Source organism: Lepisosteus platostomus, chromosome 11 (assembly GCF_059453375.1).
Source record: "Lepisosteus platostomus isolate fLepPlt1 chromosome 11, fLepPlt1.hap1, whole genome shotgun sequence".
In the NCBI taxonomy this organism is placed as follows: domain Eukaryota; kingdom Metazoa; phylum Chordata; class Actinopteri; order Semionotiformes; family Lepisosteidae; genus Lepisosteus; species Lepisosteus platostomus.
The window spans coordinates 4,154,771-4,178,724 of NC_142621.1; the positions used below are offsets into that span (position 1 = coordinate 4,154,771).

General features: G+C 41.3%; 1 protein-coding gene across 1 annotated transcript in view; it reads right to left on the reverse strand.

Moving 5' to 3' along the window:
- The window catches only part of st6galnac3 (ST6 (alpha-N-acetyl-neuraminyl-2,3-beta-galactosyl-1,3)-N-acetylgalactosaminide alpha-2,6-sialyltransferase 3), a 99,588-nt gene extending 75,863 nt beyond the window's left edge, over positions 1–23,725 (reverse strand). The window contains exon 1 of the mRNA XM_088597970.1: positions 23,422–23,725. Coding sequence (XP_088454096.1) covers positions 23,422–23,439 — 18 coding nt within the window. The 5' untranslated portion in view covers positions 23,440–23,725. The remainder of the gene's footprint in view (positions 1–23,421) is intronic.
- Positions 23,726–23,954: the final 229 nt, after the last annotated feature.

Sequence of the window (23,954 nt, forward strand, 5' to 3'; positions counted from 1 at the left end):
CGGTTCCGACCCGGCCTTCGTGGTTTTTAATTCCTTCCTCTGATGGATCTCCTGGTTTTGGACTTACCCTTGCGTTTTGGATTTTCCCTAAGGATTACTCTCGGATTGTTCGCCTCGGCCACACCTCCCCCGTGCACCAGCGCACCTTGGACACGCCCCCCTGTCTTCTGCCCCGTATTCCTGCATGACGTTTCCCCAGTGTTTCCCCACTCCGTCGGACTGTGTCGTCCGCATAGGGTCCGGAAAGAACTGTTCGTTACAGCACATTTCTGCCGTTTTCTGGATGCAACACAATGAAGACATGGAGAGGTCTTAGACACTGAATCACAGAGTGAGGATGTTTATACTGGAATCCTATCAGATTTCAAGACGCCTGCCCTGGTAGAGCTTTGATTGACTTCAAACAATTTAATTTCTCTCACATCCAGAAATTCGGGTAAACAAATATTTTAGCTCAGTGGATCTCTCCTAGTCGGGGCTGAAAAATAAGGAAATAATCAAAACAAGGCTAGAAAAATAATACAAACGCTACCAAAGAGTGCTCTCCTCTGATGATTAGTTAACTGGTGATGTACCCCATCTGCAATCGGAAGAGGCTGTAGATAGGAATTCTGACAATCTTCATTGTATAAATAACATTCTATTCCACACTAACAATGTGAAATGCTGATTATTTTCTCAAATATGGTCTAACGTTTGTGCAATCATTAAATCCTATTGTAGCTAAAACTAATATGAACCTCCTTTGCAAAGTTTAGATCTTGTCTGAGGGAGAAGAATTCGGCCAAATTGTGAGGTGTGGTAGGATGAAATAGGGCTGCATTTCCAGCCAACCTGCCACTAGAGGTCCCTATATAGCCTTTAATCTGTAAACAGCTGTAAATAGCAATACCAGGTGTTAATTGGTTAATCTGATCCAATTAGTGGTGAAGGTTCTCACACAGATATAATTAAACTTTGTATTTGGCATACAAAAGGCGAGTATGGCAGGAATTTATTTCAGTATTGTTCAGAAACAGAACACGAAGCAACCAAATCTGAAAATATGTACTGTACAGTCCAAAGCCTCCTGGACATACGTCTCCAGCTATTATGAGTTGGTACTTGTGGTGACCCTAGGGACTGTCCCGGCTCAGAATATTTCAGTGCACAGCAGATATCCTCCCAGAGGTCTACATGAAGACAAGTATGCCAGTCTCTCGTGTGGCTTGTGGAAATCCAAGCTAGGCTGGTTTGTACAGCACCTTGTTCTGGTTTAGTATACTTAAGTAGCTATACAGTAGTAACAAATTACTTGTTCAACAATTGACATAATATTATTAACGTAAATGCATGCGCTGGTATCAAATAACACAGTTACAAGATATTGAACAGGAACTTAACTCATATTCCTATTCGATATCTTGGCTCTCTGTTTAATTCAAGAGTGTTAATTCCAGTTTTATCCGTGCACTGATTTCCATTTTGTGAGCTTAAACTTGCTAGACATCAAAGTCTTCCCAGTTGCTCCTAGTCAAGGCATATGTGAAGATACCCATCAAAGCGTCCTGCAAGGCCTCAATGTAGATGCAAGTGAAGATTGTGCTAAAGTCATCTGCGTGGGCTTTGCTTCTTCTTTCAAGTCTGATCTTCTTTACAATCGCAGAGCTCTGATGTGCTTACCAACATCTTTTTTAATCAGATATGATTAATACCGTGGTATAAAAGGGAAGACATTTTAACACTAAAACTGCACCTCTATATAACTACAGTACCTTATTCCTATTTTTCACTTGTATGTAAAATAGTTTTCACCAATATATCAAATATAATTGGTATTATCCTTCTTCTCAATGCAATTTGGAGACAGCTACAGATAAAAATGGTTCATAATTTCAACATTTATAAAGAACACAGTGTGGTTTTATCCACATCAAAGCAATGCTATAATCATAAATTAAAAATCATCCTGATATCAAACACATCTTATTTCTACCATTAAAAGTTGTATTACACAAAGTTATTGTAGGTCTCTCACAAGTTACCAGAAAATCCACTTTATTTTTGCTGTCCAAGACAAAATAGCTTCATAACCTTAATGGTATTATTGATGAGGCACTGAGAAGTTCATTAGTTGTAATAAGCGGTTAATATCTATTTTTACAAATGACAAATGCAATGAGATACAATTATGTTCTCAGGCTATGGAATTTTATATCGTCTTTCATTTTTCATAGTATAGCTTTTCTGTCCATATAAATAGAGCTAAAACTCTTACATTCTTCTAGACCACCCAGTATCTGCAATGTGACAGATAAGAACGATTTCTGTTTGTAGATTGTTTTGAATTTTCAGGGGTTTTGCTGAATTATCAGCACTAAAAAAGACTGATGTTTCTTGAATTACATTGTGCATTCACTCTCATATGGTTGCATGTGAACATCATTACATGTTTTCATTCCTACAAAAAACTGATTGCACTGGTAGGGACAGAAATAGTAATGATGCTAAATAGATTAACACAGCATGTTGCAGAAATAAATGAGCCTTATCACATTGCTATCTCCAGTATGCCCAAAACATGTTTGCTTGCATTGTAACTAAAAATGCAAGAAAGGAACAATACATAAGATTATAATTTCTGCCAATTATATAAAATAAAAACACTCCTTATGAGCCCCCTGAACTATTGGTTAAAGATTTTAAATCATTATGAACTGAGGGGTAATGGTGAAAGAAGGTTTAGAGCCCAATACGGGGAAAATCGAACAAAAGGAATACGTTACATATCCACACAAGTGAAGTTGTTCAGTGAAGGAAAAATCTTAAGATCTCCTGCAACAAATAATGTCAAGCAGTACTGTATAGTGTTGTTAATCAGGCTACAAAGCAGAGAGACAGAGATTATAGGATCTACAGGTCTTCTGAGGAGGAGGCTTGGAATCCTGACATCAGCATTAAAAGGCTCACCACTAGGGGCATGTGGGGGACAAGGGGGGTACTGGGGCGTAGGAGGGATAAAGAGAACTACAGCCAGGAGGATAGCACAAGATGAGCAGGGAGGACAAAAGGGAGTTTGGGGAGAGATCAGGGACTGGAGACAAGAGGGTGAAAGCTGCAGGAGAGAGCACTAGAAAAAGATAAGAGCCCCGGACAGGATGTGAGCATTAAGGAGAATCTGCCCAGGAGAAACGAGGCAAGGAAAATACCAGAGCAAGCAGAGGTTTAATGAGACAAGGAGGTGGGAGGATTGTTGGCGTAGGAAGGCGAGTCCAGAGGGATTTGAAGTAATATAGTCGAGAAAAACAGGGCCTGCAATAGCAGGAGAAATTCAAGACACCGCCACACAGGGACAAAAGGATCGGAAATGTCAAAAAGACATTTTGTCTGACGTACAGTATCCAGTTATGCAAGTCTAAAGTAAGCAAGTCCATCTGAAATAGTCCTCTCCAGAACATTATTTTGTAGATCTTTTGGGAATTTTCATTCATATAAATGTGGAAAGAGCTTCATTGTGTACGGACTATCATAATTTAAAAGCAACTGAACTTATCACATATCACAGATCCTTCATAAAAAGTTACAGGACTTGAGTAAATGTTAATGAAGGGATTTAATGCATAGACATGTTCCAGGCTTTGATGCTCATTCTGAAAATGAGTTCAAGTTAAAAGATAAGCTTCTAGCAGACATCTCTACCTGCAGAATGAACACAGGTGGAGAACACAGTGCCTGGATATTAAGTTCTTTGTGTTCAGATCTTAAAGAAGCTGCACTCAAGCCTCTTCCAATACCTCTGCGTGCTTTTCCATGCCTGCGTGAACTGCCTTTTAATCAGACGCTTCCTTCAACCTCTGCTTTTCAGTCTTATCGAACTCCACTAAAGACGGCAGAGATCTGGAACATTTTCCTCTCTCGCCCAGAGCTGTCCCTTCCTCAAATGCACATTCCATGCCTCCATTCAGTCGTCCACCCCTCAGTCTAAGAGCCCCGCAGGCCCTGCTCGCTTGTGGTCTGGGAACAAACAAAAGCTTCTCCCTTATGTGAAGCTTGCATTTCAGATCGGCTCTAAGAGCATCCCCATTTCCCCCCATGGGGTCCCCAGGTCTGGTCCTGGAAGACCAGAGGTTATCTGGAATGGTTCTTTTTCTAATCAAAAGTTTGGGATTTGTATTTTGCTCGCGACTTGTGACGGTTAAAAGGCCACATCCAGCACATCTAGGAGCTGAAAACATCTAAGCAGGTCACATTAATCCTATGATCCAATCAGGTACAGGTTCAATTATTGAACTGAGATTTGGGCTAGAAACACAAACTCGCAGATCTGGGAATCCCTGGGTTAGGGTACAGCACTGGAGGTGAGACATTCCTCTCTGGTGTCTTCCCATCGGCTGGAAAGGATAGTGCTCAGATTGCCGTCAGCACTCATCCTCTCTCTCATAGCGACAGCACCACCCCATGACTGACGTGCACCAAACTGGACTCAAGCAACAGGAAAATATAAATGAATATAAAGTCACAAGTCTTAGAAAGATGGGTGAAAGGCATCCGTCAGATCGGCTCAAAGAAGATCCCCTAAAAAAATAGTTTTGAATTGCTGTTTATTTCGGAACATAAGCAATCTAGAGAACAAATCAAATGGTATCAGAGTTAGAGAAGTCTAAAATCTGAATTTTGTAGAGGCTGGTTTGTCTCAGAATGGCCTATGTGATACCACTGCTCATTCTTAAGATAGGAATAAAAATTCAAAAGTTTTAAATAGCAGAAAGAGGGAAATCACATTCAAATCACAGGGAAATCACATGAAACTACAACGCATATGGAAGGCATCTTAATTCACCCACCACTGAAGTTCATCACCTTCCTGGTACACAGTCATTATACATACACAGCTCCAACAACAGCAGATCAATGGAGACAAGAGAAATTGCTCTACCTTCACTTAAATAAAAAGGGAATTTTAGAAGATGCAGGAGACTAGGATCCACTACTCTTTGGAAAAGTGCCATGGGATCTATAAGCAGTTGGGTACCTTGGTTCAATGTTTCTCATCACCGACTCTCTACAGCACAAGGTCTCCAGCTGCCCTACAGGAGCACTGGTTTGGAAATCCTTGTCCATAGGGATGAGCGCCACCTACTGGTCCACCAACACCACTTACACCCCCAACACAGCAGCATTGTTTTCCTGAGAGTAAGCAAGAACATGACAGAACGTGAATAACAAAACATCCAAACTCTTCCAGAGCAACAGTCACTCAGATCTGCATAGAGGGACAGGTTGTTGTTTGGTCAGAAATTCTTAATAAGATTTATTTTATATATATTATGTATATAATATTTATAATTAGATAATATATAAATATTAGTATATAATATTTATAATAGCATTTTGATTTTTGAAATGTACCCTACCTATAGCATTGCTTAAGAATTACCAGGACAAATAATGGTAACAGCTGAGGGCTGTGAGAGTAAATGTAAGTATTTTACCATAGTAAAGGTGGTTTCATGAAGGATCAGTTTTCTGTACAGTACATAATATATCATTAAATTCAGTAATCAATTTCACTTTACCTGATCTAAGCCATGAAGCGCTGGAGTTAAGGCATCAGCAATTCAACAACGCTGTCTTGCAATTTTATTTCAAACGCCCATCTCATAATCCAAGATGCCTCACAGACCGTTCTTGAATTCTGAGCTGAGAATTAACGTTCAGTTGTGTGAAGCAGAAAATCAGCATAGCTGGATCATGAGGGTTATTATGTTATTCTGTTCACAGGGTGAACTGAAAGGTGGCTCAGTGGTCTGGTGGAAACAATTATCTGCAGTGCAGGACAATGCAGCGGTATACAGTATAAAAACAGATGGTCTATAGGCAAGATTTAAATCCCTAAAGCACGTTCCTTTGGGAAGGCAATGCTATTTATTTTCCAATCAAAAGAAGAATAATCTTGTTGGATGGAACTGAACTGTATCATTTTTTTTTTGTCTTGTAATGCTTTCATACTTGTCTTTCCAATCCCTGATCTAGGCAGCCCGGGACAGCCCCAAACTGGCTCAATTCAAACCTTTCTCAACACAATACAGGGTGAGGTGTGTCCCATAATCGGACACCTCCTCTCACACCACTACTAATACAGTAGGTCAGCATCCCAATATCCAGCTCTGTGCAGCACAACTCTGCCATATGTTTTACTGCTTTAATATGTAATGTACTGTACTTGCCAAATAGGTTCATTTAATACAGGCAAGGTCCAGGCCATATCACAAATTCGCCTCCACATTCCCATTCCGGTGAACAGGTGGTATTTTGAAAGATGTCGTCAGTAGCTACAAAACGCAAACAGAGCGACGCGGAGCTCAAAGAAATGCGGTTGTTCGTGGCTGCGCATTTTCAGCTCGGTGGATCTGGTCGTGGTGACGAGTGAGTTCAGAGCCCTGCAGCGCTGTGAAGCAGCTAGGGCTAAAGAACCTTAATTCTAAAGGTTCAAATCTACGTTGAACCCCTGCTGGCAGTCAAGCACTGCTGTTGTGTCCTTAAGCAGGGGGCATCACTTGGATTGCTCCAGGAACATGCCCTGCTGTGCACATGGGTACAGATGTAAACTGCTTTGTATAAAAGCATCAGTCAACATGACAGTGATAATGATGATGAGCCTGCAGGGGTGAGTTCAAGCTGGGCTGACTGCTTTGCCCCAGGTCGAAAATGGCACATAAATTAGCTCTCTCTTTGACGCCAGGGGCACATCAGGTATATAATACCCTTGTGAAAGGACACTACAAATTCCTAATTTCTCACCAACTGCCTTGGTGTTGTCAGGATGAGCCTGTTGTAGCTATAATATACTGTAGCTACACCTCCTGCACTGAAGGGACCGTTTTCAGGTTTTCTTTCCAGCTGACTCCCTCAATTACCTATCTGAATTCATCATGTGTTGAAATGGACAAGCTGAAGAATCTCCTTGCTCTGGAGAAACTGGAGGCTTGAAGAGCCCTATAAAAGCTTCTGGACAGATAGGCACACCATCTCTATAATCCTTTAGCATTTGTCATTAAAGGCACTATATAAGTATACAACCTACCAGACTCCCAAAGTACCATTCTCTTGTTTAGAGATTATTTTTAGTTTGTCTGCTTCAAACATAAAGACTTAATTTTTGTTGTTGCTCTTTACATCTGGAGTTGACCTGGCTTTTTTGATGCCGTGATACAGTACATACAAACCATCTTCTTTCCAAAAAGCAGATTTGCCTCACAGTTGTGAGACTCCCAATGATAATCAAAGCACAGTCTCTGCAGAAATTGAGTTTTGATTTGTATTTACAGTAGATCTGAACATACATGTATATACATAAATTTGGTAGTTATTCATCAGCATTAGGTACTAGTGGTTACAGCCTCATTGTGGTAAAATTAGAAGAATGTGTTTTCTTTTGCTCTCCCTAACCATAGCTTTGGCAACTGCTATAACCAAAAGAAGAACAATTCCTGCATTTAAAACACAATACAAATTAAAATAACATGCAGACAATTCAGGCATTTCTAAGCAAAAGAAAGCAATCAAACGCCTGACGTTATTTACAAACATCAAACATTGATAGTTTGCATTCTGTATTTTAGGGCAGACCCTGCACATACTGTATGGTGTCAGAAGTTATGTATGTGTGCTTCATGCATGCTAAACGCATCCATTTTACACTTACTAAAGCACAGGATCGATATGTTATATTGTCTTTTCCAGGTTTTGCACACCAATCAAAAAAGTAAATGGATGTCTGTCCCATGCATTCCATTCATGCAGTGCATTTATTTAGCTTTCATAGAGTCCAGGGTCAATACAAATGCACCCAAAATTAATCAAGCAGACTTATGCAGTTTTCACGCATTTTTTAAGGGGCATCCAAAGAGAATTACATTGTATTTCTGCAGCTCGGATTTGGATGTCTGATCTTCTAAAATTGACTACTGAGAGAAACAGCATAGTTAAAAACGAATACCCTGATTAAACACGCAGAACTAATACTGAACAGTTCTAGGATAGTGTGTGCTTAGTTTCCCTGTTTTAAAAAGAATTAATAGGAATATGAATTAGCTGTTGTGAAGAGATTCCCAATTACACTATTTACAGAGACAATGTTTAAAGTGAACTGCCACAGGCGGATATTTCACATAGCGACACATGCTATACGTCAATCCACCCATTTCACTGACCAAAGTGCTAATTTGCTATCTTTAAGCAAGAGCCGATTGATATTCATCGCTCTTTAATTCACAGTGCTCTTGTTTAATACCTTTCCCCGTGTTTTGTCACCATATTTTATCTTCTGTGACCAATGAAAGAATTAAGGGTTTCCCAAAAAAGGCAAGGAGAAAGGCAACTGTCTTTAATTTCTGTATGTTTAATACACTTTCAATTGAAAAGGCCTGGAAGGTATACTGCATTAACGTTTAATGTTAACATAGCCAGCACATTGTGGCAATGAGACCTGAAATCACCCTGGGCCCTACACATTCCACACTGTCATCTGCTGTAATCTGGAGGAAACTGAATGAAAAGTGAACCGTGTTTTAAAGCTCTGAAGGGTACCTAAGATTTTTCACCATGGTAAATATGATTCAGATCCTTCTTAATTTTAGAAACCTTTTTGACCTCGTAATATTGCATATCGTAGGCTTAAGCACTATGAACTGAAGCAAAGCTCCTGCAAATGATTAAAATGAATAAAAAACTAAACCCTTGCGAGAGGATTTGAATCTTGAAAGCAGAGCCTTCAAAACATCCCTTCCATTAGCACTGGGGAATAAGTGTTCGAAAGCAGCTGTAGTTTGTATTACCCAAAGTACCCAAGCTTCTGTTACCAAAGTGACACAGCCGCTGGGAGCAGAAGCTGTGGACTCAGTGCCATCCCAAAATCACCAGGATCCTATGAAATCTATGAAACACGTAGCAGGGCTTCAACAGCAACTGGCACACAGCAATGACCTCAGAAGCCATGCCACACATACAGTAGCAAACTCAATGTGCTTATTTAACATCTTTACATCCTCTGAATGGTCAGATGTATCTTTGGAATGGTTGTGCACGCTTTACCATACACAATACAGTTTATTATATCCTCCCATGGGGAAATATAACATCAGAAACATCCTGAGTGAACACAGCATTAAGTACTCAAGTACTGACATCTAGAGAACAAACATGCATGTTACAGTCATGAAATATTCGGTTCATTTTGTTCATTTCCAGATTGTCAAGCATCAATATTTCACCTACATTTTAAACAGTTTCCTAGGAACAGTATTACATCAGAGTAAAAGGTGTTAAATAGTAAAGCAATAATCTAATTAAGCTTACAAGAGACGGCCAAGTATTGTATACAGCAGTTACATTACTTTAGAGTTGTTTCTGCTCTGCTAATTACTTTGTTAATTAATGCATTGCAAAAAAAAACAGCACTGGTGCTCTGGCAGTCCCCAGTTTCACTTAAGTCCTGGAAACATAAAAATGAAAACCTGCTTTTTAAGAATAACTGAAATGTAACTTAAAAGAGGTACAAAAATCAGATAAGCAGATAATGCTGAAAAGAGGTTCCTCAGTTAAGAAAGACTTCTTACGTCGTCCTCAGAAATTCACACTCAGAACATATAAAAGGAGAGAGGCTGTGTTAAGCAGAAGGACTGCAAGAATAATAATAATAATAATAATAATCATCATAATAAACCAAGTCATTAACCAAATACCTCAGAAGGAAGTACAGTGCTTCAAAGCTATCATGTACGAAAACAGTTATTGAACTTACAGTAGATGACAGCGATCATGGGTTTTAGAGCAGGATCAATTGTGTGTCATGAAGGCATGATGGATGTTTCTTGCTACAAAATTACCTATTTTTGAAAAATTGACCCCCTCTTTCTATAATACATGTCATGTACTGCTTATGAGGCCTTGATACCAAGGTTCAGCACAATTTCGAAATAAGAAAATCACAAGAAAGGGGGCTAAGACCATTTGATTAAACAAAGCAGAAGACTGAAACTACAGTTGGTCCTGAGCTCACTAGGAAATTAGGAAAACTAGAGCTTAGTTTTGTTTTCTGTATAGAAGGCAGCTGTAAGAAGGAAAGTTAAATGACAGTTGTGGAAATGTGGCTTTTTTTATTTTTACACTGACAGTCAATATGGGTTGTTCTCAGGAGCCTGGGAAAAGATCACACGCTCTTTCACCAAACTGCCGTCCAAAATAAGTCGTTGAGATCTCCAGGCCATACGAGAGAGAAAGGGGCAGTGATTCTTTGTCACACTGTGGCAGAGGCAGACAGAGTGCAGTCCCGCGTCTCCTCGTCCTGATGCTACATGCAGAGACAACTTGTGGCTTCCGTCACAAACTCAACACGAACGGCTGCTGCGCTTGCAGAAGAGGCTGAGCAGGAGTTTCTTCGGTGCCAAAGGCTCAGACCAATCCCTTCTGAAGAGACACGTACTGTAGCCCTAACCCCCTCCCTGACCAGCCCAGAGACGTGTACTGTACATGTGTCTGTTTCTAATCAAGCAGAATTATGACTCTCCCAGACAGCCAGGCTCCCCAGCAGAGCCTATTTCAGCCTGCTGCCTGATGGCAAAACCTTTGCTGGGAGTGAAACTTGCCTTTTAATCCACAGTGAAAAACAGCTGCAGAGCCCATAGTCTCGGTTAACTGACATTCCTGCGTGACTGGCTGTCTCCCTTGTACACCAGCAGGAGAAAGATTACAGCTGTTGTTGCTGATCACACAGTAGTGTTTAATGGAATGCACCAGCTTAAAATGAGGATTCAATTGTTTATTCTTAATTATTATGACCCTGTCCACAATGTTCCGTTTATCTTTTAAAAGTTCGTTCTCCGAGAACCCTTAAGTCATTCGTTACTTAGTAAGTATGCTCATATACACAACCCCCTCCCACCTGCTGCAACTTTTCGCTAGAAATGAATTGGTCCCTGTCCATCTCGAGCCAGAAGCCAGTGCAGACCATCAGAAAACTACCGCTTTGCATCCTGATAGGACTAATAAAGCTCAGATAGCATGGGAATTAAACAGATCAATGTGAAGTGAACAGGAACTGATGGAGATTAATACAATATTAGCAGGTACGCTGTCTGGGAAAGGGTGGATAGAGGAGGAGGTGAGGTACTGTAGCACTGCATGTTACAAATGAGGTGCACGTTCAGGGCCATAAAGCAGAAGCATTTTGGAGGCCGTATAAGCACGACCTCTTCAAAAGGGCACACCAGACAATGAGATCAGCAAGGCTTTTAGGGGAAAGTGAAAACTTTCAATGGCGGATTTTAACATCACAGATTGAAATATTAACTCAGAAGCTTCAATGTGGGAATGGCAAGGGAGAGAAATGGACACTGTTTGTCACAGCGCCCACAAGAGCTCATGCTTTTATTGATGACAGTTTTCCCCAAAATGTGTGGAAACACTCTGGGGAATAACAGATTACATATTCAGGCTGAGCAAAGACCTTGCTTGACTTTGAACCGACTGAACCAAGAAAGGTTAAGGGATGGTAAATCTGGTCAATTTTCAAATTTACCAAACAACCTTTGTTTTGGTCTTAAAGAATGGCTTTGGGAAGGATTGTTTGAGCAAAGAGCACTGCTGGGTGACTTGCATCAAGTACTTGAAATTCTCAAAGGCACAAATCCATCCAAATGGGTTTCTTCAGAATGAACAGTGACGCACGAGCCAGAGGACACAACATGAGACTGCAGGGAAGAGCAGGAGCCACTTCTCTACACAAAGAGTGATGGGAGTCTTTCAGGAAAGAGCTGGACGAGACCCTCACATCTACCATTTACAGGCAACAAAATTACCCAGATAGGCCAAATGTCCTCCTCTGGTTTACATCGTTTCTTATGTTTAGGGCACATCAGACCTTAAAATTCAACGTCACTTCCTGTATAAGTATAACATCTCCAAATTTTGATATCCCTCAATGCAAATCTAAATAGCTGAAAGCTCTAATGGGAAGCCAAAACTGGACTAAGAAGGAGGGCGCTCTGAAAGGTTCTTAAAGCAGACTTCTCTGTGCAGTAAATCTTTCTGAGCGAGATTCTGAGCCATGTGGAAGTAGCTTGTGTTCCCTCAGGATACTGTTACACACACATCAGGCATCGGTGCAAGGAAAGCAATTTTCACAAACACAGAGTTACCCTGTGGGAGAGTCTGTCCAGCCGGAGGGCCCGATACAGGGGGAATGGCTAAGTGTCAAGAGGAAGCCCAGTGAGTCGAGACGCGTCTCGCATGGAAGCGCTCTCCACTTACAAGCAGCAAAAACAAGCCTGCAAAGACACCAGGGAGAAACAACTGGAATACAAGCAACCTAAATGACTTCTTTCAGTCTACAAAAAATATCCTCTTACAGACGCCATGCAGATCTTAGTGATGTTCCATAAAGTCAGCATTGGTTAGTGTCCAGGGTCTCCACACACTCCTTCCCAAATTCTTCGGTAGAAAACGGGGAAGATCTGCAGTCGGCGTCCATCACACTAGAGGTCAGCACAGCTGGAGCTCGGGAATCGATTACATTTTATTTACAAATCGCCATGCCCTGCCTTGCATCTCAAGGACCTGTACACGAATGCTTTTTAAAAAAAAAGGTTAAGAACAACATAAAAAGGCCACAAAACAGACTAGAAAGTCATGGTCAGACTTATTAAAATATTTGCAGCCTCCAACATCTTGTGAACAACAACAACAAATTCCACAGCTTTGGTGCGCGGGCACTAGGTTTTCAACCTGGTCGGATCTGCATCCATGAAAGAGGGCGTATTAGGTTGCAAAATGTGCATAAAGTACAATGCAGCAATATATAAAAAGGGATTTTTTAATATATAAAAAAAGATGTTTTAATGGTACTGTTAATACAAGATTGCATGTTAAGACCAGAATCGAAAAAGCATATCAGTGCTTTGAAAAAAACACAGACTAAAATGTTTACGGTAACTCGCTAGACCCCTTTGTAACTGGGCAACCACCTCGCGTGTCTTCGTCCAATCTCAAAAAATACTCAGCAAGCACCTGTTTATACAGCTTAGTGGCAGGGAAATGTGCACAATTTTTTTGTCCTCATTCTTAATGTAGTCATTTCTTCTCTAGCCTAAACCGACCAACTTTAGTAAGTCTGAGAGGATATTGTGTATCTAGTCAGGTACTGAGTGGCAAACCAAAAGCAGGGATTAAACTGAACTGGAAAAAATGAAACCACAGTTGTGAAACCTCATGGAGCACATGAGGAAAGACACAACACTATAAGTCCTTTCTTATTTGTGGTTATTAATATTCAGAAATGCGCCCGCTGTTTAATTCCTTGTTTTTAAGGAACGTTTGGCATTTTCACAAGGAAAAAGCAGTGGGATGTTCTTAATGGCCAAATGTTGTTCAAATCCCATTCATCTCAACCATAGTATCATTTATACATCTAGTGCAGCTTGCGCCTGACAGTTTGCCTAGGATCAAGCATTCCAGCGTTTCTCATCAGCAGGGAGCTTCAGAGCAAAACCATGTCAGGCTTGGTCTTAAACAAGAGCAGGCAGCACGGCCTAGTGGCAAGAGATGAGAGTGAAGCATCATTAAAAAAAGAGGCGTTGAGCCCCTTTTCAAATCCTTGTGCAGCGCTGTGCTGAGAAACCAGCAGTCGTGATTTAGGGATGATATTGTCTCTTGTAAGGCAAGGTGACCCGGCTGACACTGAATATAACCACTCAAGAGTATGAAATAAATTGTAGTCTTATTTCAAACAGGTGCAATGGTAACAAATCTTATTTCTTCGTAATTAATTTGTCAATTCCGAGATGGATCTCGAAGCTTGCTCAGCCCAATTCAATCTGGTATTGCACTGAAGTGTTGCACTCAAGCTAGAGTGGTTTTCTGCGGCAGAAGCCCAGGATGTGGAGTCACTGCAAACACGCCAGTTACATAAAGTCTGACGTTTTAGTGTCAGTGAATGATGCAAACAGATTTTTCCTAGGACCAAGTTAAAGTGCTTCAATCATTTAGATTAACACGCTTTCAGATTGGTCGATCAATGAAAGGACTAACAAAAGGGACAAATAAAATCTGACTGTGACTGGTGATACAATCCATTCAGGAGACACCTGATTTTGTCTGGCTGTTTTTCCCCAGGTTCACAATAGTCCAAATTCTTAGCATTTAGAGCACCGGAAAGGGTAAGTGAAGAAGACCTATTCTCCTCCCCACATATCTGGATGGCGCCCGGGCTGGGCAGCATCTGAGTTGGATGCTGCATCACTGCCATGGGTCCAAGTGGGACATCACGAATACAGCTGTCGTTTAGGAGGATTTGCTGGTCTACAAAAATCTACATGGAGTACTGGCACACAGAAGGATGTGATGGAAGGTTTAATACTCAACATTTAGTACTTTTATAGAAGTGTATTATGTTAGCATGCCCAGAGGGGTTGGGCAGCCAGTTGACCTTGGACCCCTAGTGGTTTCTTTTCTCCTTACAAAGGAGTTTTTGGTTCCTCTCTTTTTCTCTTTCTGTATTGTAATGTCATGTACTGTCACACAGCTTTGTTAAGTGCCTTGGAGCAACCTTATTGTGAAAAGCGCTCTATAAAAATAAATTGAATTGAATTGAAGATGGACAGCATGTTGGGGTGACAATTTCACAGAATGAGCCACAGGGGCAATGACTACTAGAGCTTTATCAATGTAAGGGCTGTATTACATACAGTTAGTGCAAGTTGAACTGTCTGGCACATTGGAACTTTGTAATAATACAAGTCTTATTCTTATTCTCTTCATTCTCTAGTAAATCCCGTTACTGGCTTTTGTGCTAGGGAAGCTGGGAGTCTGTGCTTGAATGTATTAGTCTTTTATGTCTGCCTCACAATAAAGCAGGAAAAGTATTTTTGTAGCTACCCATCCATCAATAAGTAGAGAGCTGTTGATTCCCTGTAAGGGCTGCAGCAACCTGCACCAGGCAGGAATATGCCCTTTCTGGATACAGGGTGAGCACCCATATACAGTAAAAGGTACAGTATGCTAGCTAGGTTTTGGAAGGGGGAAAGCAAAGATTCCAGAGCACCTACAGCAGATCCCGAGGGGAAGCATGCAACTCCACACAGGAGTGCACTTTTTTCAAAGTGAACCCTAACGTTTTTATTGGTTTTATTTTTAATGCTAAAAGACAGGGATTAAATTAAAAAAAAAAACAGTTTAGCAGTTACGATTATAAGCTCCAACCGCATTTACTGAACAAATTCAATTAATTCTAAGGAAGAACGGAACAGGTACAGATGTAATTACATTATAAACGCAATCAACTGCGCCAATTAAAACAGAGAAATCGGAGAGCAAATATGTGAAATGGATCATGCAGAGTTCTTCCAAGGGACAAAGCTGTTCTCAAAGTGAACTGCAACACCAGCACAAACTCCCTGCATGACTGTGTATGGAAACGGTGACTCACAGTCAGGCTCAAAAACGCTTTTTAATTGAACAGTGGGCTTCCAATTTTTTTTTTTTTACTGGTGGTGTTCTGTGTTCCTGAAAAGCCAGAGGAGAGTTTAAGAAATCATTCCCCGCAGAGATTAAGTAGTGTTACAGGGCATGGAGGGAGCGATCAGAAATTACAGCTCGCTTACATTTCAAATGCGCTGTAAGGCCCCATCCACAGCCGGCTTCCTGAAGTGTAAAATTGATCCATTAACAAAATATCTAAAAATCCAATTAGGAAGGTGCCCACAGTTGTGCTAATGAATACAGCCTCATTCTGCATTACTCTAGTAATGTGTCACACACTATATACAAAGTAAGCAGTTATTATCACACCATTAATGGACACATAAAACCAAGTGTCAGAAAGATCTCATCTTCATTAAAAGCTTATATCATCATGTACAGGTGTCTCAGGGGTTTTAAGTTTTGACTGAGTTTCTGTTACTTGGTAGGACAATTTTCTTGATTAAAATTCTAGGATTTCAGTATGGTAGACCATATTCCCCTGGGACTAGAACTCTAAACTGAAACAGAGCAAAATCCAGGAAACAAGCAGTCCCGAATGCTCAGGGTCTGTTATACAATGAGTCAACTCGATCAATCTAGTCGCAACAAAATGACTGGCAAACACCAGCGGGAAGCTGAATCCCATTAACCTCCCGATAGGAATTTTCAATCACTGCGCTGACACCTTCAATTGCAATTTCACTGATTTCTCTTTGAGGCTGATTCCTGTAATCAACAGGGACCCCCGCTGAAAACTCACTGGAGTTTCATTTTACAAACCAAATTGTGTTCGCTGGGGTTTAATTGCTTCTGGAGCGCGTTACACTCCCATGCGTCTGGGTCCCAATGACAACTAAAGGTCGACCAGTCTAATGGGTGCTCCAGACAGTCACTTCCAGCAGGCACCACAACACCGCTAATGGAATTACATGGATTTCGGATTGTGCGGATAATGGCTTAGCAGCACTCTGAAGCGGCCAGCACCACAGAAGACACAATCAGGATCACAGGCTCAGCAGAACTGTTTAACTCACCCCGGAGTCAGAAACCACAGGGGATTAAAGCAGCAGTTCATCCTTTTCACTTTAGAGCCAATGGAATGAGCCGTCCTGCACCTTTTCCCAAGCCATTCGTGAGCTGACAATGCGTACCCACGGGACTTGTGAAACGATCGGACAGAAGGAACAGCGGAAGAGGCCTGAAACAGCCACAGAATCAAGTCAGGTTTATTTTTAAATGAACTGCTTTACTGTTCAGTGGAGTAAGAATGACGCATCGTAAAAGGCATTGTATAAAATTAAGACTGAACTGGAATGACCCCTCTCATTCATAAAAATGACCACAACCATCCAGTCACTATTTACCAAGCTCCAGCTTTTAAGAACAGAAGAAAAGCACACACAAGAGGGGATCATTTGGACATTTGGTTGCTCTTCTGATTCAAGGATCTCCTCCAGCTGGATGCTGAAGGATCCAGGGGAATCAGAACCTAACATGGTTGGGCTCCAGACCCTCACAAAACTGCCATCCATACATCCATCCATTTTCTAACTGCCTCTCCCGGCAACCAGTGGTCGCAAGTGGGGTCACCATGGATGGGACACCAGTCCGCACACTGGGCAGGGCACGCACAGACACACCAGAGCCACGATTCTCTGGCTGCATGACAGCTCACTAATGTGAAGGACGCGATGAATGATATGAATTGTTCTTTACGGAATGCTCACAGACACTCTGTACTTCCAAACTAACTACTGGGAACAGCTTGCTTAATCCTGAGGGCAAGGATCTCATCACGGTTTAGATAATTGTGGTCCTGCCCCATAGTGAACTGGATGTTTGTGATATTTGATTGGATGGTTCACTTTCCCTTTTTAAAAAGAAGCCTTAGATATACTGAAGAGTTTAATGAGGTGAAGCTTAATCCTGAGATTCAACAACCTTTTAAGCCTGCTTGTACAACAAACACATGAGGGTGCCTCTTCTTTTTCCAGACTACAGCACGAGATCAGACAGAGCTATTTTAAGACTGCATTGATTATTAGTCTACCTGCCATTAAATTACACCTTTCAGTCCAACCTCAGTCACTGCACTCGGTTACAAATCTCCAGAGTGGCCAACCTCTTATTCAAACACTGTGTCAAACAGTTCTTTTTTTTTGCAGAGCAAAATATTGGATCACTAAAAACCGAGGCCAAGTCACCATAAACAACAAACCTGTCTGTGCCTCTTTACCATCATCAGAGTTCTTCTAAATTAGACATGTCAGGAATATACATCTGGAATATGTAATATAGAATACAACTCTTCTTTTGTAATATCCATGCTTGGTTAATAGTACTGTGTATATCGACCTGGATCAATGTTGCAGAAAAACAAAGATAATAATGTGTGCTATCCAACAGACAGAAAGTTTCCAAAGTGATTGCTGAATCCACATTTGACCTGATTCATTCGATATTATGAGATGTGCTTGTAGCCCAAATGTTGTCTGAGACAGCTACACTATACCTATCCACAATAAAATAAAATGATTTACTGTTATCTACTTATTTACTTACATCCTGACAAGCCCAGTCTGTAAAAGCTGAGAAATTCCTCATGCAGGATCACAGACATAAAAATGTCCCTTATCTGGAAATACCACAATCTGAAATAAAGTATCTCTTCATACAGCAATGTGTGGGACCTTTTCCTTCAGATTTATTGGAAAAGGCTTGGAAGACGCACCAGTTCCGCTACAGTATGGATACACGATTTCTTGTAGTGAGTTCTAGTTCATTGCAATGGGAATTGAGGAAGTTACAGTCATCTGTGGCACCATCTGTTACTGACAGACAGAAAGGATTGCAATCAAAGCAGGACAGGAAACCAGTGATTTGTGCTGTTTTCCACAGGGAGGGGATCTCTGTCTGATGTGTCTGGAGCCCATCTACTCAACAGAATGCTCAACAGATTCAATTTTATAATTCCACTGTGTGCTGTATATTAATTAACTCTGTAAATTACAAACCGTTCATGAAAAAAATAACAAAATAAGTCTCTCGCCTGTCTCCCCAAAGACCTAGGGTTCCACTCCTTCCTATATAGACTTGTATGTGCAATACTAAATCTCTAAGTCATATTCAGCATCTTTGTTCTGTCTACAGGAATGCTCATTAAACATCTTAGGACAGATTTAATTACCCGCTAACTGTGTAGGCACACCAGGTTGTAAACATTTACAAGGATATCCGTAATGACCTATCACGGCCATACACATGCTTCAGTGTGTTGATTCATCTTAATTAAAACATGAGCTTACTTAAGCTAAGCCTGCAAATCAACATCTTTGCTGTTCCCTTCATGGGAAGGACAAATTAAATAAGAAAATAAAGCTCATTTTTCATAATGAATAATGCAGTAACTTCTCTTGCCATCTTTTAACGAGTGCTCTAAGCATCGGTAAACCTCTTTAAAAAATCAAAACACCAACCGGCCTTACCGTTTGAATTAGTTTACCTGATTATCCAAAAGAGGTTTGCCAGATGTGAAGAATTGTTTAATTTGACAGCAAAAAGAGCTCTCATGAAAGCAGTCCTGAACATAATTCCAGGTGTTTCTTTCTTACCTAATTGCTAAAGGCTGGGTAATTAAATCAAACTTGCCTTATACTTCTTGTGTCATTTTTATTCATAGAAGTAAAAGTACACTCAGACTAAATCATCTAATTAAATAATAGAAATAATAATTGAACATGTTTAATGATAATTACATTGTCCTTTTGAATCAGATGAGGCATAGGATAAATCAGATAAGTGTCCTAGCAGTCCATTCCAGAGCATTTTGAGATGCCAAATGACCTGTTCACCCAAAAAAAACCCAAGAAGATGCAGGGGAAACATGCAAACTCCGCACAGAATGGTTTCCAGTCCAGACCTGAACCCAGAACCCATGAGCTGTGAGGCAGCAGCACTAATAGCATTACACCAGCTAAAAATATGCTTTTGGAATATCATTAAGTTAGACTGCACTTTTAATTATTGAGCAAAAAGCATATAAAGTCAGAAATGCTTAACAAGGAATCACTGTGAACTAAAGCCATCTTTTCATTTAAAAAACATCTCACAGAATGACAAGTTCCACCAAAGCAAATCATTAAGAACAGTAATGGAATTCACTTCAAGTGCTTTGAACACCACGCCGACATTAGTACAATTACACTCACAATCTTCAAGTAAAACCAAAATGCAATGCTTTTTACAAGGTCACTTATTCAAAGCTGCATATACTTATACTGTGCCTTGCAGAAACATATTCAGACTCTTGCACAGTTTTCACATTTTGTAAGCTTTAAAGTTTGCAGTCATGATACTTTGAAGATGCAACTGATACTTGTTATAGAAAAGATCAAACCCATTCTAAATGTTCCGCAGCAAAACACAAAAGAAAAAAGTACACACAGTAGATAATTAATATGAAAGAAAAAAAAAGGTAAATTCATGACTTTGTAAATATTTAAGCCCTCTGCTGTGCAAGACTAAATTTGGGTGCACGAAATTGCCTTAAGGAGCCAAACAATGAGTTGAATGGCCTCTGTCTGTCTGCAATATTAGTGGTTCACATTATTTCAGAAAAAATATATACACCTGTCTCTGGGAAGTTCCTCAATCAGGTAGTGAATGTCAAGCAGTTGAGCAAGGCAAAGATTCAGACAGTTGTTTGAAGTTATATTAAGTTGTATAAAGGCACAGAGCAGAAGAAGGGTATATTATTATTATTATTATTATTATTATTATTATTATTATTATTATTATTATTATTATTATTTTTAAATTATACCCTTATTTCAAATCCCATGGTGAGGTTGCTCATGAAGACATGGAAGGCACTCAGACACTGCAGATACTGCCAAAATCAGGCTCTTCCTCCAAACTGAGCAGCAGGACAAAGAGGAAACTGATCAGGAATGTCACTGTGAATCCTAAATCCTATATTTGACTGCTCCTCTATGGGTCCATCCCTATGTCTAAGCCTGCAGAGCACTTGCTGTATAAAACACAACACTTTTCTTGCGAATAGGGGATCAGGCGGGCGAAACCCTTGCTGTCTGATAACTCATATGGAGTCATACTCAGGTCCAATTTATAAGCCAAAGGAAATTAATAACCAGTTTAATGACAATTATTCAGAGCTCTACAAAGCAAAATCAGTCTAAGATCCCTCATCAATCGATGATGTTATGAATAATTTTCATGTTCCCACTATAAATCCGAATTATTCTTTTCTGGAGTTCTGAAGCTTTTAATTCTTTGTCAAGCTACTACAACATTGCTGCTGAAGTAAGGTAAAAACCTCCTTCGTTGTAACTATCGCCCTATTTCCCTTATCAATGTGGATGTTAAGATCCTTGCAAAGGTTCTAACACTTCAACTGGAATCCATTCTCCAGTATCTCAACTGGAATGTCATCGTGAGGCCCACACAGACTTTGGAAAAGTTATGGAGTTCAGTGCCAGAACTGGGATAAAATGTCCATGAGTTCATAATATGCTAGTCAATCTACAACAGGAGCTTGTATGGAACTTAAAAAACACATTCTGCATGGGGTTTGAAGAAGAGCACCTAAGCAATACTGCAAACAATTGGCAAAAGGTTTTGTGATCAAACAAGACAGAATTAAAACGTTGTCTAAATGCCAAGTGGTACATGTGACACAAACCTAATATAATGCATCTCTCGGTCAGCACTATCTCTACCTTGAAGCAGGATGGAGGCAGCATTGTGGTACAGATCTTCTTCTCATTAGCAGGGACTGGGGGGACTGATATGAACACAGACGGAGATAGGTTCCCAAGTACTGGTAAATGGTAGAGGATAACCTGATTCCGTTTTAAATTTGGGTCAAAAAGTCACCTTTTTTTGCTGGACAATGATCCAAATCACAAAGGCAAAGCTACAGTGGAGTGGCTTAAGAATAAGTGAATTACTTTGAGAGGCCAATTAAAGTCCATACCTGAATCCTATGGAGAATCTGTGGAAATACTTGCAAATTGCTGTTTGCACAGCAAGTGATCCTAACCCATCTGAGAAGAGCTTGAGCAAATCTACCAATAAGAACGGGCGTAGCAGAGCTGGTGGCAGCGCGATGACATCACCGCCCTCCCTGCGCATAGCAGACCCGGGTTGGTGCCCAGGTAGCGAGGCACAAACCGGCGGGGTGGAGCTGCAAAGGCAGGAGCCTGCGCAGAACCGCGACGGTCACACACGCAAACATCGCTTCAAGCTGGTGTGCAAAGGTAGTAGAGACATACCAGAAAAACTTGTGGCTGTAGTTTCTGCCCCAGGTACTTCCACCAGATATTGAGTGCGAAGGTCTGAATAGTTATGCAATAAACATATCTCATTTTCTTCTCTTTTTGACATTTACTGTAACTTTATGTAACTACCCTTAGAAGCCTTCAGTGTGAGCATTCCTGTTTTGAATGATTATAAAATAGGACCCCATAGGAAGGATGTGGATGCTTTTACAAGTTCATGTACTCTCTTATTCTGCTCCCACAAGGTTTAGAGTAGCGGTACTAAATTGTGATGAAAATGTGTTTTTTTTTTTTACATTTCTTTGTCAGATACTGGTACGATATTTCTGCAATGTCCAATATGCATAAACACATAGTAAAAAGGTTTTTGGTGAAATTAATTTAAAATGAAAAATTACAAATGCAGAGTTACGTTCGTAAGGCTGAGCACGCTAGACAAGAACGGGGCGCACGCAAAGGAATCGAAGACGCAAATCATAGGCTAATGAATTAAAAATGAAAAAGATGACTGCTTATGGAGAAGGAAAAAAGAAGAAAGATCGGATCTAGGTTTTACTCGATTCGCTTGAGGTGTGTATTACTCCGTTTAAATCAACAGGTTTAATTCCAAAGGCCCTTTAGGATGAGTAAAGCTTTAAAGTTTATAACGGGATTTTAAATGACTACAACAGGAACTTCGAGACTGGCCAGTCGCCATGAGAAAAAGTTTCTCCTTGTTCGTCTCTACCAGCGGTGGTGTGTGACATTGAACCTGGAACATCAAAGACTCCAGTCAGGCCTCAATAAGAGAGGGATGATGAAAGATGACGTGGTACTTATAGAGGTTTGTTTTCAGCAACAGAAACCAAGAGGCGTTTACAGATTTGTTTATGCAACCTTTATAAATTGACCTATTCTTAATAAAAGTCGAGCTTAAAGGACGAAATCCATCCATGTGACACTACGAATAGAAACTTTTAGAGTACCTGTTTGATTGCTTCAGACGCTGGGAATAAAGCAACGATGTGTTTGGGGTTTTTTTCCTCTCTGGCACAGCGCTACTCTTCAACCAGCGCTTTGACAGGGGGGGGGAAAAACGCTCTTCAAAGACAACAAGAAAATACAACGCATCACACGCCTCAATACCCGCGGTCGGCGATCACCGATGAGTGACTTCAACGACAGGGGCGTTAAATGTAGGGCACAGCGCTGCGCTTTGCTCACACATCACTCAACACAGCCCCCCTCAGCATCAGAACAGCACGGTCGCCCACCCCCCTGTCTACACAAACACACACACCCCGCCTCCACGGAAAACCACCCCCAGACAAAAGCGCACCAGCGCAAGGAGGCCCCCAGCTCCCAGCATTCGCCCAGCAGTACGCTCGCAGGGTTTCATTATGCAGGCAACATCCAGCACCAAATGCACTAAAAAAAAAAAAAGGCTGGGAGGCGAAACTGCACAGCGCGCCTGCTTGCGGGGCCGTTGTCGTGTCGCCCCTCCGCCGTGCGAGACTGAATCAGTACCAATCACTTGGTCCCTGCAGACTTCGCGATTCCGGGATACAACCCCCCCAAAAAAAAGAGGCAGGCAGCAGGGTCGCCGCTCGCAGCCAGTATGAGAGAGCATTGGTCGGGCACCACTCACCTTGCCGAAACAGGCCATTCTCAATCGCTCCCTTCAGTCACTTCGGACAGCCAGCGCAGGAGTGAAACGTCTTGCTGGTCGGTCAGGTCCACGGTGCCCAGCGCGGCGAGGTTTGTTTTCTCTCCCGACTTGCACTAAAGCCGTGCGTGCATGCCCAGCGCTGTCACGGTGCGCATTCCCATAGGTGGAAACATGGATACAAAGGTACCGTTAAGATTTTTTTTTTTGCTCATAGCGCCCCAGCGTTTGTAGCTTACTGGCTGCCAAGTCAGGCTCGTACCGCCTCCCGTGTCATGTGACGGCTTTTTGATTCCTGATTCCTGATGCTTCAATGTTGCACAAGCGGCAGCCCTTCAGCGCTACGGTACGTCTCCCCCTCTGTTAGGGCGCCTGTCCTAACTTTTCACCCCCGACGCGGTTTCGTATCTTTGCCCTCTTAGTTGTGAGTAGACAAGGGGAAGACCTGGGTTACGCAACAGCTGCAGCTCGACCGTGGCCGCTCAGAGCTGGAGGTGAGCCTGCGAAGCGTTTAT